The sequence below is a fragment of the Aptenodytes forsteri genome, unplaced genomic scaffold (assembly GCF_000699145.1).
Source record: "Aptenodytes forsteri isolate BGI_AS27 unplaced genomic scaffold, ASM69914v1 Scaffold132, whole genome shotgun sequence".
NCBI classification, from domain to species: domain Eukaryota; kingdom Metazoa; phylum Chordata; class Aves; order Sphenisciformes; family Spheniscidae; genus Aptenodytes; species Aptenodytes forsteri.
Window position 1 is genome coordinate 3,802,950 of NW_008795520.1, and position 17,198 is coordinate 3,820,147.

Here is a 17,198-nt window from a genome sequence, read left to right on the forward strand (position 1 = left end):
TGAGGGGGTGCAGGCCGGGCTTTCGCCCCGGCAGCCGTGCGCACGTCTGGCCTCCGCAGGGATTCAGCTTCTTCAGACTCCGGGGTTTTGTTTAAGTGCTTTGGTTTCTACATCTGATGGTTATTTTAATGTGTTACCCTTTTTAAATAAAAGGGACTGACTGGAATTAAGAACAGAGGGGCTGTGGTGTGTTAAGTTTGCGCAGGGGCTAACGTGGCCAAACATCTGTTTGTGATTTAAACTGCCAAGCTGACCCCTGTCCAAAAGTATTCTATATTCATCCCAAATGCAGTGGTTAGAGCATTGGACAGGAGACCACCCGTGTCTACACATAAATAACTCTGTCCTTGAAAACACTTAGGAAACAAAGGCTGTTCTATAAACTGCGTCATGAAATAAGGACACTTTGGGGGAGAACCCCACACATTTCCAACGCTCCCGATTTTGGTCGCACTTTTATATAGGGCTTTCATTGCATTTTGCAGACTCGGTGGCACCAGGCTGCAAAATGAAATATGAAAACATGAAATGCACTTGATTCATAGATTATGAGTCTGGAAGGGATTGCTGCGATCATCTAGTCTGCTGTGCTATATAGCATGGGCCACAGAACTTCCTGGAATTAATTCCTGTATGGTATTACTAATTACTGTGATTATTTTTAAGAAATGCATCCAATATCTCCAGTCACGGAGAATCCATCTTAACCCTCAGTCACTTGTTTCACTGTTTATTTACCCTCACTGTTAAAAATGTGCACTTGATTTGAAATCTGAATTTGTTTAGCTTTGGTATATCCAAGTCCGCTTGAATCAACTGTCTTTGGTCACCTTCTGTTGCCCAGGTAAGTACTCACAGACTATGATCAAAGCATCTTTTACAATATAAATTGTTTGAAAGCTCTTAATCTTTCGCTACAGGATGCATTTCCCAGATCTTTGATCATTTTTTGGCTCTTCTTTGAACTCCTTCCAAATTAAAAATGTCCTTTTTAAATTAGAGCACTAGGACTGTGCGTGGTAGGTCGACAGTGTCCTGAGCCAAAGTCAGATTGACAGACATGCATTACCCCGCTCACCCTATTCATTCCGCTTTTTTAACAACAGGCATAGCGTAAGTTCTTTCCCACTCCTCTGGTATTGCCTTAGCATCCCGATACTTACTGAAAAATCAAACAGAGCTTGCTTTTTAACCAGCTCTCTTGAAGACCTTCCTGAATGAGAGTCATTTGGATTTGCTCAATTAAGCATATAGCTTTGATAGCCACTCTTTCATGTTCTTTGTAGCTGTTAGGATGGAAGAAACTACTTCATGATCCGATCATAGAAATAGATCATCTGCATTTTTCCCAATACAAACCAGACATTTCTTTTCTCATTTCTACATTATTGGCAACTCTGCCTTTCTATATAGTGAGGGATCGAGTCCACTGTTAGGATTTCTTTTGCTTCTAATATTCTTTAAAAATAAACAGCCACAAACCCACTTTCATCTTCTTGTCCCTAATGGTGCTAGCCAGAAACTTCTCCTTGTTTCATTCTCTTTCTCTCATCAACGGTCTCTCAGGACTGAATACTAATTTGCATTTGCTATTTTCCACTTCCTTGCATTTGTTGTGCATTTCTTCATTTAACCTCAAAGCCAGGTCGCTTTTCTTAACTAAGTGTGACCTTCTCTCTTGATTGTGGTTTTCTGGGCAGCCAATACGTTCTTTTAAACAACTCACAATTAACCTTCGTTCTTGTATGGCATGCTCAGGATCATTATTTTACAATTAAGTTTGCCATTCTGATTACTGCAGTGTCAAGTTATGAGTATGCACATGGGGATTCCTCTAACGCTAGACTCAATTAAAAGCAGCACTTATTTTATTCTTACAGCATGATTTACATTCAGGGCAAGATTTTCTCCAGTCCTGTCCATTACCTTTAATGATAGGTCAAAATGATCTAACGGGAAACAAACAAGTGTCGTACCCCTCTAGCTCTCTGCTTTAATTTATACAGTAATACCACAACTTGTTGAAAGGTTGAGTTAATTGGCTTTACATTACGAGTCCTGATCCCACAGCGATAGGTCTCACAGTGACCCGCTGCCAAACATAACGTATATTTCCAATGTGAAGGCCAGTAGTTCTACCTTGTGAATATGTCTGAAGTACTGCTGCTGAATCCGTAATTTAGTATGAGAAGAGCTCAGCTGTTAGTTGACAGAATGATTGGCCACATTTAATTTTCTCCTGGTAACTGCTGTATGGACATAAGAAGTTACTTCCAATTTGTTTGTTCTCCACATGCGCTGCTGAACAGCCAAACCAATTCCTCAGATAAATTGTCATGGTCCTTCCATGATAATTAAGATTTTTGCATACTTTCACTTCTGCTGTTTCCTGCCAACAATAAGCGCAGGTTCATTGTGGTACGGGCTCCCTGCATCACACATGCAGACTCCCTCCCATCTGTATTTCTCATTCTGGCATTGTTAGCGGCACCTCCAAAAGTTACACATTAAGGGGTTTGACAGTGGAACCTTTGGTGAATCACATTTGTCTTATGCCCTCCCAGTAAATACCTGGAACAACAGCAGGAAGCCATCTCCTACATGTGCTTGGTCATTAGGAAAGACAAAGCGCTCTCTTTCTAGAATTAGTTTTCCACTGTATATGAGCACACCCCAAAAGTGTCTGCCTACGCGGCCCCTCAGGAGAAGACTACAGAAAAAGCCAAGTAAATTGTGCAAATACCTGCACGCTGGTGAACCTCTTGAGACGAAGCTTGCAACTGAGGAGTTCCATCTCTGGTGGGCTGCGAGCTACTGCTCTGACTTGAATTGCCTGTGGAATTGCTGCTAGACGAAGACCCCCCTCCACTATCCACCTCTTCAACATTACCTCTCTCGTGGTGAGCTGCATGGCAGTCCTTCCGCATTCTGTTTGCAGGAACAGACGCATGGTCAGCCATTTATTATGCATGAAAATTTGTGCCACCAATGTTAGGTGCCCTCAAAATGCATAATTGTACTCTCTCATACCACTGCAGATCTTTTCACATTTTATGAGATGACAAAGATGACGATGTGGTAAGCTTACTTGAAACAAAATTGTATACGACACAACCCAAATCTTTCCTTGCCTGTGTTAAGTGGTTTTGGAGCCCTGCAAGACCTGAGGACTCTCTATCTAATGTTACAGTGGTCTCTAAGGATCAACTTTTGCATGAGGTAACCAAGTAGCAAAGAAGAGGAATGGGCTGGAGGGAGCTCAGTGGGAATGAGCTGCATGGTGGGAAAGTAGCGTATTAAGCCACTAGATTTAATCTTGGCATTTTAGCATAGGTCTTAGCATGCAAGCTGGCTCCCATAGTCTCTCCATGGTCCCCTGCCTCTCCTCAGCCACCGTGGCAATAGGGCAAGTGGAGGGAGTGAAACGAGTGAGTTATTGCTGTATGAACAGTGCATGTAGGAATGAGAGATGGAATGTGTCAGGTACTGATTATGCATACCTAGGGGAAGTCGGGCAGTGGATAGCAAGTACATTTTTAGATGTGTTTTGGTCAAGAACAATGACTTGGGGATGATTATCTGTACTGCCAAAGCTTTAGAGCATAACCCACCAACACGTTTACTCATGTTCTGAGATGTCGCTGAGTTACAGAAAAGATACCCTTATTTACAAGGCATAAACAGTAAAATCCCCTGGAATAAGGGAAATGTCTGTAGTACTAACGGATTTGATAACGAATCTTGTTGAACACGTAGAAAGCTTTGCGTAAAAGCCATGAATGAGTTAATGAATTTGCCTTCTACTATATCTGTAGGGCTCTTTTGTATATTCTGAGTTATTTGCAATTAATTTTTTACTCGTAGATAGCAGTATGGAATTACTCTCTTTTAACAGAAAATACAGTGGAGGTGAGACTGCAGGGTCTCTATCTGCGTAGCCAAAATTTAACACCTACCTTAACCATTTGGATCTGAACCACTTTTTAATGTTGTCCAAACTGACAGGTCCCCCCCAAATGTTCCTCAGTTGGCTGTGTGTCCCAAGGTACGAGGTGGTTAAAGGGGAAACGTACATTGGATATCCCAGTGGCTGATCACACGAAGAATTAATTAAGTTCCGCAAGACCTGTTTATTGTTCTGGATGCTTCCTCTCTCCGGGTTACGATTGCGTAAGAAAATCAGTTCCTGCTGCTGCCCCGCCCAGAGCCCTCTGACGCACTCCTTGTTGACCTACAGGTAGGTTAAAAACATGTGGATCGTGTGAAAACGTTTGCTACTTAAGATGCAGGACTACGTGATCTAGGTAGAATGGCAGTAGCTGCGTGTGCAAACACCTCATGTCTTTGCACCAACAGGTTTTATGAACTTTTGCAGCTACTCCCTGGTAAAGCCTGGAATGTTATTTCAGATACACAAACACATGGGTGCAAAATGGAAGTGAACTGAAGAGAGCTCTTTCAGCCTCCAATCCCTACTCCGATAACTACAATCAACCTCTCCTTTTGGCCAGATTACTCAGAAATAAGATTAGTTACCACAGCCCTAAATTAATGCAATAGTAGAAAGATGGTTTATGTACCTTGATAACCTTGAAGCTCAAGTAGCTTTTGTGGAGCATGATAACTTTATATTCATCTGCTCCTTCATCTACCACGTGTCTCAGGGTTAGCAGCTCCTCTCTGTTGGAGAGTACAGCGCTGCGCCAGGCTGGGTCCCCTTCGTGACAAATCACCACCTTTTCTTCAAAAGACTGGATTGCTTCATACAAAACTGCTGGGTCCTCATACTCATCTGGGCAGGTGAACTGGTCCTGGTAGTACAGGCAAAAGTATTGAAAAAGTCAGATATATTTGTGAAAACACAAAAACTATTAACAATAAACAAAATCCTGTTTTGTTGCCAGCTGATCCCCTAAGTGACTTGCCATTTGATACAGCGTCTTTGGTGAGGTAGAACAATGAATTTAACAGTAATACAGAAAGGTAGGATTTTTGTTTTATTGTAACCTGTTCTGATCTCATGCCTCCACTGGACAAAGACGCTCGGAGAATGCCAGCTTATCTTTTTATAAAGTGGGAAACCACAGGAGGCAGAGCTTTTGGGTAAGCCAGAGGGAGATTGGAATCACCTGGGGCATTCCACAGTTCTTGTGGAAATCCTTATTTTTATTCACGAAAAACCACGAACAAAAGCACAGACTGGGGATCCATCAGCAGATACCACAATATCACGTTACTACTTTAGCTGTCATGCAGCAACACGTCCATCGATAACGTTCATAAAATTATTGTGTCAAATTATCAGATACTAATTCACAGCAGTTCCACTTCAGTTACATTCAGAACAATTATAAATATCATGCGTGATAAAAGCATATGATACTAAATCATAATGTGCCAGAGCAAGAACAAAATCAACTCCAAGCTATACAGGGGTTGACCTGAAGAAATTGAAGCAACTTCAATGGAGGTGTGCCAGATTTTTACAACTGAAAACAGAACAGGGTCAGAAACCGCCTGACATAGTCAAACAAACAGCCGTGACACTAACTCTTCAAACCACTCCCCTCTCAGCTGTGTCTTTTAACGTATGGCAGCGTTACGTGTGTATTGCCATTCACGAAGGGATGGATAAATTAGCAATGAAATTAGTCTAATCAATGTATTTCTTTTCAATCTAGAAACCATCTTTATAGTATCCACGCGAGTAAAACATGGCGTGACCGTCAGTTTTGTTTTGATGAAAAATGCAGGGTCAAGCTCTGCAATATGAATGGTTTCAAATGGGCAGCTAGGGGGTACAGAAAAGAAGATCAAGTGAATGCAAAATAAATAAGCGCCAAGCTTTTCCATTTTGGTTAAGGAAGTTTCTCAGAACAAGGCAATGAGTACTCCATTGCCTTCTCTTTTTTTTTTTTCTTCGGACGGTTTCTAAGGTTTCCTGTGTTTCCCTAAGAAAACAGACGCAGTAGTAAAAGTTAAAAATAAAAATTAAAAAAAGACCCTACCTGGTGTAGCTTCAGAGACATTCGGATTGCCGGGGCAACAACCTTATGCAATAGATCCATGTCTGCAAAGACCCACTCATCTTTTGCCGCTATCCGAAAGTCTCCTTTGAACAGTGCATGGAGCCCATAAAGAAAAGAGTCCAAGCTGCAAGAGAAAGGCAGCAGTCACTCCCAGAAGTCATTCCCGTCTCACCAAGGCGGACCCCTGCCAGCCGCCGGCCACGTGCTGAGCTGCGCAGTGACGGGTGGCCCTCCGGTGCAGGGTGAGCTCCCGCGGTGGGTATAAAGCAGGGGTCGCATCGCGTCAGTCTAATGAGAAACCATTCCTCAGGGTAGGTGGTTCTCCTTCTGCTTGCACTGTAAACGACTGGCCACAAAATGAGTGTGGCACCTGGAACAAAGGATGTCCTAAGGATGGGTGGCTGGGTCACGGGGTGCCTCAGGGTGCTGCTTCTCTGCGGCTGTGCCAAAGAGACCAGGTCAAAGAGCGCCAGCCGCTCTGCAATCCCCGTGCAGGCAGCAGAAGCTGCTCCCTCATTTGAAAGTTTATTGATTGGCTCTGTTACTCTTAGCAGTTCTTCTTGCAAGGTAAAAATGAAAAACAAAACAAAACAAAACCAGCTGTAAAAAATATTTTCAGCAAATCTGAGACTTTTGTCATGAAACTCAAGCCCAGATGTGAACATTAAACCAGATGTACTAAGAAGAATACTAAGTTTCAGGAACTGTTCAGCAAACCGGGTGAGAGCATGAATCAAATGAGAGGCATTTCATACTGAAACAATGAGCCCTAAAGCAAATATGCACTGGGTTTCCTTTTTCTAATATAAGAAACTAGATGTAACCAGCTCTGCCTGACCTTGGATGATGGTTTGTCTGGACCTGAGATTTAAGCAAGAGGTAAAAGGTACAAAATTGAGTAGTTGTTAGGAAATGGTTGCACGAGGGCTTCGTGAAGGGAAACAACCAGCCTTCAGCTCCAACCTGCACCCCGAATCACGAGCTTCCCACAACGACACCACAACCACTTGTATAATGCTTATATACAGCAGGACTGCCGTCCTAATGCTGCTCTGAAGAAGCGATCTTGAAATTGAAGGAAACAGAACCATCTGTTAAAAACAGGCATCTCTTGCAAACCCACAGGACATGGTTTCAGCTACCTGCCAAGATTTTACTCACTCTTACAACAGTTGATTTTTTTCAGATTGTAAAGGCTCTGAGGAGAAGCTGCATTAAGATGTTAGCGGTTTTCATTACAACCCAGGCTTTCTCCAGAGAATGCATAATCTTTCCACATAACTGAGCTTTCTTAATTATTTTAGGAAAAGAAAAAAAATCTTTTGAATTTTTTCTCTTCTCCAAGAGAGGGAGAAGAGAGACTGGGAGACTGCTTGGCCTATCCTCAGCTCAGACACATTCTAATTTTGCCTTTGCTGGGTAGCGTGTTTCAGAAATTAAAATGGAAAGATATATATGTTGTTACCAGAAAAACAGCTGGATACTAATTTTCTCCACGAAAGCACCGTGTAGTACAAATCAACTAATCAGTGGGACCAAGGCCAGTCAGGAAGGCAGGGCCGCTGTCGCTGTTGGGAACATGAAGAGCACGGGGAAGCTCTTGTGAATTCTTAACTGATTTGCATTTATTAGTACTAAGTTACATATTAAAACATGCCTATGTGAGACAGGCACTTACACTCAGATCTTCAAAACATTCAAGCACTGATTTCACTGGGAGTTATTATGTGTCTTCAAGGAGCGGGTCCTGATCCCCACTGACTTTCAATCATCTCCACAGTTTAGAAAACGGTAACATACCCAAATCCTGCTTAATAGCTAGGAAAGCCCTAGAATAAACCATTGGGGGGGGGTGGGAGGAAGGGGGGGTAATGGTGGGTGCAGCCAGCGTGGTGAAATATATGACTATAATCTCCTTTGAAAAGGCTAGAAATCAGGGAGGGTCCTTCCACTCGCTCACCCACTAGACAACATCCAGCACACACAGCTAAATCCTTGCCCGGAAAAAACACTTCTGTATCTAAATATTCTTCCCAGGATGAAACTGAAAAAACTACCCTGAACTCTGCACTTAATGAGGATCTGTAGTATAGTATTTCCCCACGTAACACCCCCTGTATTTGCTCTGAAAAGTTGGCTAGGATGAAGGGAGGAGTAGGCAGGAGAGAGAACTGTTTTTTACATCACTAGAGGCCCTCAGAGCCAAACCCGAACACCAGAGCAGACAAAGAGTTTGCATTCACACCAGTGTCTTATAGACATCGGCACATGCTAAACAGGCTGCTGTGAACAGCAGTATCTGCTGAAAGCAAGGCCAGGGCTAGGACAGCTATGCAAACTGCAGCTGAGCATCAGTGGAGGGAAGCACGTACAGCTCTCACTGTGCTTAGTTAGGGAAGACTCATCCGTTTCTCATCCCTCTGCATAATAAGTTCTCTAACCAGCATTTTTAAGATCATTTTTAAGACTGCTACAAGGAGCAAAGCAGTGGTGGCAGCAGTTGTGAGAAGCTGAGAGAGTCAATTATTTTATATATCGTATTTTCCACCAGAGAGGTCTGGAGGAGATTGCTGTATTCACAAAACCATGGATATCTTTTACTCTCCTGCCAATCGTAATGAGGCTTTTGGGTACATTCTGCCTATAATGTGACACTATCTCAAGCCATTACTTCTGTAACACGCAGCCCTTAATCCACATAAGATACAGCTGCTGTTATTCTTCCCATTGTTATGCTCTCTCCTGAAGACTCTAATGAGATTATAAGGAAGCTGTAAAGCCAACAGCTTTGATCTCAGGCCTGACTCAAGGTTGTCGCTGCTTTCTTGGCCCAGTTTTAACATACCTCAGTTAGTAATCTGCTGTAGTTACAGGCTCTTTCAAAATATTTTTAAAACTAGTTAAGGTAAATTCACATGCCAAAGAAACAACATTAATCAGGAGGAGACATAACTACTATTTCTGGCAACATTTCTAACCCTCTGAGCTAGGAACCCGAAAAGCTGCTGTCACAACTGCGAGCTATTTTAGAACAAGACTAGTAGGTGTGTGGGAACTGTCGGCCCCTCGAACGTGCAGAAAGGAGGGGATGAAGTAGCACCACAAATACCAGAGGGAGGGCAACAGAGCCAAAGCAAATACTCCCTCCTACTGCACTCCTTACGTTGCTCCAACAGCTGAAACTAAAAGCATTTGATGCAAGCCTGAAAACAGTACGGATGAAGACTAATGAGCTGGTGAATATATCTGTGTGTATTTTGCACACCAAACCCCATCCTCTGTCTGCAGTTTATTAAACCTTTCCCAATGTTAACTGTAGATTTGTTTAAGGAATAAAGAAACATGCATGCCTGTGAGCTGGTAGTGACCTGAATGTCATAGCTCACCTGAATGAAATATTTTCAATGGTAGCCCTTCAAAATTTGGTGTTTTAGATGATTGTTGTTGTGAGCTAAGAGTCAAACTTTTCTCTCCTGCTTCTACTCTGCTCTGGCAGACATAAAGCTGCACTATACGCTTGAACTCCCACTAGCAATGCAGCACCATCGGCAGCATTGTGGTGCCATGTCCCGTGCCCTCCACCCCTTTCCCCTCAGATGCGGGGCAGTGTGATGTGGTGCTCAGGAGGGAAGGGGCAAGCGGAGCCAGCTGCTTCCCTGGGCTTCAGTGTGAGCAGCGGTTCCTCCAGGCAGAGGCGTTCCTTGGAGTCACCCTCTGTCCACACTGAGTGATAACGCCCAGAGGGAGCTCAGGGGACCTGAGCATCCAGGCATGGTAGTGTTGGAACTATCTGATGAGAGATGCTTTATCAAGAGATTTTTCTGTTTTTCCAAATTTGAAATATATACTAAACATTTGTTTACTAGTAGGTCTAGTGGCTGGATAGGATTATTAAGTAATTTTTTACAAATACACACCTGAACACATCACTCTCTGAATAAATGAATGGTAATGTCATGTCATTCTTCAAATTGCATTTTGTGCAGGATGCCTCCTAATGACAGTTTAAAAGAGCAAGTGATTTGCATAGCAATGTTCCGCCTTCTTAATGAATGCATTTATTGTGCAATCTAGTGTTAATGTTGGGTTTCTACTGACATTTACATGAACAGGTACACTGAATAATTATTTACATACATTATATAAGAGCATTTAAAGTCTTGGTTTACACAGTGACATTTACTGATTAATAGATTAGACAAAATCATGTGTAAATGAGTGCAAATTGATAGTTTACATACACAATGTAAACTTGAATCTCAATTCTGTAGTGCATAGCTCAGTGTAACATTACCTTTGCGTTACTATTTCTGCGCAGCAGTTGGATGACTGACACTCCTCCAGACACAGCAAGGGCTAGACTTAGTCCAGAAAGTTTCCTACTACCTGCACAGTTACCCCCGAAAACAAAACATGGACCACAGAGCACAGATTCTTGGCTAGTTTGCTCACGCTGGACATACCTGAAACCCTTCATAGAAATAAGCATGAGGAGGAGAAGACTACAATGCCTATCTGGCCATTACATCTCAAACTCATCATGAAACCTCTAGCAATGTTGTACACAAGATGCTTCGCAGCCAGAATTAATAGAAAGTCCTGAGATCAAGTTCAAGGTCATTTCTCAGTGCCTACCAGAGTAATCTAAGTCGTCTAAGTTTTTGTAGTCCAGCATTCGAGTGTGACAGAGCATGTGTTAGGAGCCCTGATCTCTTACAAAGCGAGCCAGCGCCCAACAGCTGGACATGCAGAACATCCCCCTCGTGCACACAGCTGGCTGTGGGATTGCCTGTTCTGACACCATCTCTGCAGAAAACTAAAACCCTCTTCAGCACCAGTAGGCTCCAGAAGGTGCCCAAAATATCATGACACCTTTTCAAGGGAAAGGACTGTGAGGCATCACCAATTCCTCCAGCTTCTGAGGACCTTAAGTACTTCTCCCCCATCTGACTGAATGCAGACCTGCAACAGCCTGAGAGCTGGGGGCGAGGACCAGCAAAAACGCTCTAAATCACCCTCCATAAGAGCTGCTGTATCTCCATCAAACACAAGAGAGAGGGGAGGGAGACCTGCCTTCAGTGCCTAAAGTTAATCCTTGGGAACATCTCCTTCTGGCCTCAGCAGCGTTGCACGTGTTGGACAAAGTCTTCTTCCCCTGGCATGCCATATAATTGCATTCCTATCAGAGTCTCGCTGACTTACTGCTTCTTTGTGTTTACCTAAGTTGTGAAGATCTGTGTGAAGCAGTAAACACTGTAGGTACAGTAAGAACTGCCCTCTGTGCTTGAAGTGAATGTATTTGGGGGATTTTTGTTGATAAAGGCCTTGATGTCAGGGGGTAGCGTACCCACCTTGCTCCTTAGTTAATAATTTCTACTAAACTGTTTTTGTCAATTAAAGTAAATGTATAAATTCTTTAAGACAAGAATAAATATGTTTCACCAAGCTAAAGTCATGTTTTGTAGCTGTAGCAATTTATCACTTGAATTGTGCTACTCAGATTCTTTCCCCCCCCCAAAAAAAAAATCTTTCTGACAGTTGAAATGTATTAAATGTAATTTAACCTGCTGGGTAAGTGACACGGTTTTTCCCAGTGAAACTTTTCTAGCGAAAGCTTTTGTGAAGTAGCACTGAAAAAGATACTGACAGAAGCTTCCACTTAATCCCTTTTATGTCACAAAATAAATTTTAAAAAAATACCATGATTCAATACTGCCCTGGAGCACTTTCTTAATAAAAAGAAAATCGGGACTTAAAGATACAGGATTATACAGAATGGATTCAGAAAAACAGGGATAGAGCTGTGCAGTGCATATGACTACTGCATTTCTTCCCCTTCTACAGACCTTTTCTCCCCAAGAAAAGTATTTTTGAGTATGGAGCATCCACTCCCCGAAAGAGAGAAACTAATTTGGTTAATTGGTAATTTTCCAGATTTTAAAAAGACATGGTATAGCTGACTCCTGCAACTATTATTAAAATCTTTACAGAAGACTTTGCAAATAATTATTCTCAACATTCATACTTTCCATGTTAAGCTTTGGAAAGTCTCTGATAATATTATCTCTTTCCGTTAGCCACTGACCATGTGAGCCAATAAAAATAGGTGACATGTTATTGTATCTGTACTAGTGCCAAAACATTGTAATGAAGATTTTAAGATCCTGTGGAAAGTACATTCAATGTGATGACAGTTTTAGGAAGCCTTTGTGATATTTTTAGATGCATTTCTAATATTGCTGTGACATATCCATTGCAGCCCCACATCAAACTCACTTTAATCTTTTCTCAAAAAAAAAAAAAACCAGCCATAAATGCACATCAACTTTTCTATCATGTCCCCAAACTCTAAAATTTGGATCATCAAAAAAATAGGGCAATTTTAGAAATATCGATGACTTACTAAACATCACACTCATTCAAGTGCATAGAAATAGAGGGAGAGGAAACTCAACCCAGAAGAATACTACAGGAAGGGAATGTGCAAAGACTAGTAGAAAAGAGGTGATGAAAGAGACACTTTAGAAAGCAGAAAGAAGCAGCACACCAAGAAATAAGGCATGTGGGCCTTGAACATTTTGTGTGACTGAAAGAGGAAGACGTAAAAACAGACGTTACAAACGACTCAACAGATAACAAAGCTAGAATGAATATTTAAAGGACTGTTTTATCTTATAACAGAAAACGCATTCAAAATCGCACATGCAGTCTTTGTTTGCTTGTTAGTAAGACAAATCCTCTCTAAGGACCGTGTTGATAGAGGGCTAGCTAGCTTTATTCACAGTTTTGTGCCAATACAGCAAGGTCACTTAGAGACTGTGTATTTACTAATCTTCTCTACTGTTACTAAACTCTTGTGAACACAGGGAGTTCAAATACATCTAATAAAAATCTAAAATTAGAAGAGAATTTAGACTTTAATAAAGTAAAGATTATTTCATTAATAAAATGCCTTATCTGTAAAATTAATTACTCAGGCTGAACACTTAGCACAGCATAAATGGTACTTGATAAGACCCAAACAACTCAGAACTCCTAGTGAAAATGGAAGAATCCTTAAGGAAAATGTAACGTGAAGAGCATATCCAGAAATAAACTTAACCAAGCATATTTTAATTAACCAGACTTTCTAGGAAGGACTGTTTTGAATGAATGAATGAATGAATGAATGAGTAAGGTAGACTGAGAACAGACAAAGCTGCGCTCTCAAGAGATGCCAGGTTCTCCCTTTCTCGATCACCAGAATGAAGTGGCACAAGGAACACGGAATACACCCCTGAGGAATACAGGACCCTTATGGATTTATTATTATTTAGCTAACTAGATATGAGAGTACTTAGAAGTTTCTTCCCCTTCTGGAGGAAGCCAGCATTACAGTAGCCAGGCCAGGCATGTGTGAACACAAGCAATAACTATTGGTGCCTATTCTTTCAATGCAAAATTCTGCTTTGCCCTATGAAATAAAGACTGATATTAGTTACTAAGCAAACTACCAAAGTAAAAGATGTCCAGGAATGGCAGAAAACAAGTTATTTTATGGAGGAAAGAGACTTTGTCTTTATCTACTCTTCTGCTGAGATTCCACATGAAGTGAAAAAAGACAAACAGGTCTTTGCTTTAAAATGAGGAAAAAGAATTCCTAAAAATTACCTGATGGCCATATTGTGAGCTGCAGTTCCCAAAGCTCTTCGACCCAGTATGCACAAGGCAAAGGAAAGCGTCACTAGAGGAGAATCCTCATCGCTGTCCAGGTGCTACAAGGTTTTAAGAATAGCATGTTATTCCAGATGCAAATACCGCCTTTAAAAGCACTGCAATACTATAAATGGTAACATTCATAAAATTTGCTTGTAGCTGGACCTACACGCAAAAACATTCTTTGCAATTAAATAGAACAAGAGGAAGATCATTGCCATCAGAGGCTTTCTGCAAAGTGCAAGCTTATTTTGCCCACTGGCTAGAAACAGAACATTTCAATCTCAGGTGGCGAGATCCCAAGGGAGGGGAGCTTTTGTGGTGGTGGTGGGGTTGTGGGTTGGTTGGTTTGTTTGTTTGTTTTTCCAGATCTAACATTCTAAACCAGAGTGGATTCCTTATTGCTGAGACACACTGCAACTGGAGGCAGCCAAACCCCTTTTCATGGGACACAATGCATATGAAACTCCCCCCCCAGATTCCAGAAGAACAATCTATTTGGAAAAATTTAGGGGAACACACTTTTAGTGAATAACAATATATATCTAAATTGTATACCATTGATGACACTGACCTCACATTTTAACAAGCAGTCAAAACATTTCATTGACATTTACTAGCTCGGGAGAGTTTCTTTACTGAAGTTTTTGCAAAGAAAACCTTGCTATCAAGCAGGAGGAAAAACTGAAGCAACCCCTCATGAATGTGAATCTTTAGGGGAATACAGACTATTATTTCTGTCCATGCAATGGGTGATTTCTTACAGCCTTCTTTGACTCTAACTCCCACATGAACTTTACCTCTATATAGTTAGTGAATTACAAAAACAGAGGTAAAAGAAGAAGATGTAAAAAATACACAAACGTGTGTGTGCACACTAGTGCAGGCCTTTTAAGTCTAACTCTGAAAAGTTTCAAGTCTATTGGTCATCCCTAAATCTATTATTCTATTTGAAAGTCTCAGCCACATAACAAGTGAAAAGGCATCATTTAACAGTGGCTTTCCCTGCAACGTGCAATTCTTTGTGTGTCAGAACTTGGGAGCTGAGACCTGGAGATGGGAAAGAGAAGAGATGAAATATTCCCCGTAGGAGGAGATGGTGGGGAAGGCTCAGAGGACAATTCAAGGAAAACAGTATCGATGTAATGATGTGCAGGGGAACTGGTGGAATGGTATTCAGGGTTAGAGACATGAGAAGGAACTGAAGTGGAGAAGAAACATTAAGATTCAGCGATGTTACGCCAGCTAAGGTCAGTGATAGCAAATGGGATGTGCACTCAGTGATCCTGAATGAAAAGTGCACAGATAACAGCGTGTGGTGGCCAGGAAAAATACACTTCTCGTTTTTTGCCATTATCAGCAATAATCAGAAAATTAAACCAAGGGAATATGCTCGTTTGAAACTGTATTCTCCCTCTGGGCTATTTTGAGCGTTCTATGGAAATACAGTAGTGCATTTCTGACAAATGATTGCTGACCATCAGTAATCTTAGTGGCTCAAAGCACGTGAATGCGTAGCTGTAAGCCTGCCCTTGACCTTCTAGAGCTGCGAGGTAATTTCACACGGTTTTGTGGCACGGTTCACACTTGAATTATGAGCTCTTAGAAGTGACGTATACTAGCACTGAGTTTGTTATGTACTTCTCTACCATTTGAAGACTGTACCCAAACACAGGCAAATGTTTGGAAAGGGTACCCAAACACTGCTAACACTGAAGGAATGATGACAGTCCCTGAACAGAGCCTGCTCCAGCATTACTTCTGCGAACACTTATTGTATCCATGCTTTTTAGACATGATGAAAATAACGGTATTGGAAGTGTGCACAATAAGGAATTGGTTCTGTGTTCAAAGACTAAACCTCCTTAAAACTTAGTTTTTGCACAAGGGTGGTCTCCAAAATACGTTTTTTCCATTCCACAAAACATATATTTTCCTTTTATGTTAAATCTGACTGCTTAAATGAAATAAATTTTATTGTATTAATCCTGAGCAAGCAAAAGAGTAACCATGCATCATTTAACTCCTATCCCAAGAATTAAAATTACTATTACTAAAAAAAAAAAGCAAGCTTACCTCCACCCTTTTTCTAGCGCAGAACTGAATCCAGTCCAGATAAACACTGCAGAAACTAGCTCTTGTTATTCCTTGGAGACACGGAACATAATCTTCGTCTATGTTAATGTTAAACATTGCAAGGTCACGTTCAATATAATGCCACTTTGCATAAGGCTGCAGTATCTTTTGGATGGATTCGTCTTTTATCCAGTCAAGGATTTTGGGAGAACTTGCTGTAAAGTATATTATACTCTGTTGACAAAAATGTGCAAACGTTAGTCACTGTCTCTGACTAAAGCAGATATATTTTACACAGAAGAAAATAAATCAAATAGGACCACCCTAACTACCCATAATGGTATATATTTTTCCTCTTTTTTACAGCTTGGCATCATTGCTTCACAAAACTGTTCAAGTTATAAAGGCAATAATAATTGATATCTAAATAGCAGACAACAGAAAAAGAAGTAATATTTTTAATATCCTTCTGCCTTATAGGAAAATTAATACAAACAATAGACTATGATAAGAATACAGAGTTCCAGCATTCAAACAAGTTGATTACTGAATATTAGTGGGGTTCTAGAGTCTATCACCAAGAAGGTGATATCGATAAAAGTTCAGGCATATTTTGAGAAAATAGTAGTAGATGGTCACATGCTCAAAATAGGACTCTCTTTCCTCCGTGGACTTCCTTTTTCTGGGGGACGAAGCTTTCCTAATTCTTTAGCAAACAGTTCCACCACGATTTAACCACAAAGGTGACATGTGACAGATGTGTACAACACAAGTCTGAAACCCCCTGTTTTAATTGCTGTTTCTTCTCTGCATTTAGTAGCAACGCTATTTTTATTATTTGTCGATGAGGCCAGTAAAGAATAATGGATTATTTCTTATGTGTCGGGTTAAGAAGCTGATAACTGATGTAGCTGAGTTTGCATTTAAAGCACTGAAGGAGGAGCAGCATTCAGCAGGAGCTCTTTTGCCAAATGCAGAAATACTAGAAAGCAGCAAGACTCGTATCTCATATCTGTGCCTTGGTTTCTAAGTTTAAGTTCTTCTAACTGTTGTGTCTGGAGCCATTAAAATAATAATAAATAAAATAAAATAATCTATCCGAACCAAATTTAGAGCATATTTGCAAAAGAATATGAAACTTAAGGAGAAGTTCCAGTGCTGCAAAGGAAAGTGGCATCAGCTGGAAAGTCCCATTATAATGTTTCATGATTATAATTTTTGTTTTAATAAAAGATATTCATTTAGAATTGAATTCCAAAGCAAACGAGGGGCAAGTGAACATGACTGAGGATGATGTAGTTCTACTTTACCCGTGCAATGGAAATATTATTAAGCAAATACATGTATAAAATGAGAATATGATGGATTAACAAAGACAGAAGCACCACCAGCCCTTTT

General features: G+C 41.0%; 1 protein-coding gene across 1 annotated transcript in view; it reads right to left on the minus strand.

The window, feature by feature from the left end:
• The window catches only part of PCNX2 (pecanex homolog 2 (Drosophila)), a 153,489-nt gene that overhangs the window by 4,760 nt on the left and 131,531 nt on the right, over positions 1–17,198 (minus strand). Inside the window, exons 27-32 of the mRNA XM_019472707.1 lie at positions 15,801–16,034; positions 13,680–13,783; positions 6,009–6,153; positions 4,581–4,811; positions 3,957–4,231; positions 2,744–2,928 (exon numbers count right to left, since the gene is read on the minus strand). Of these exons, the coding sequence (XP_019328252.1) occupies positions 2,744–2,928; positions 3,957–4,231; positions 4,581–4,811; positions 6,009–6,153; positions 13,680–13,783; positions 15,801–16,034 (1,174 nt within the window). The remainder of the gene's footprint in view (positions 1–2,743; positions 2,929–3,956; positions 4,232–4,580; positions 4,812–6,008; positions 6,154–13,679; positions 13,784–15,800; positions 16,035–17,198) is intronic.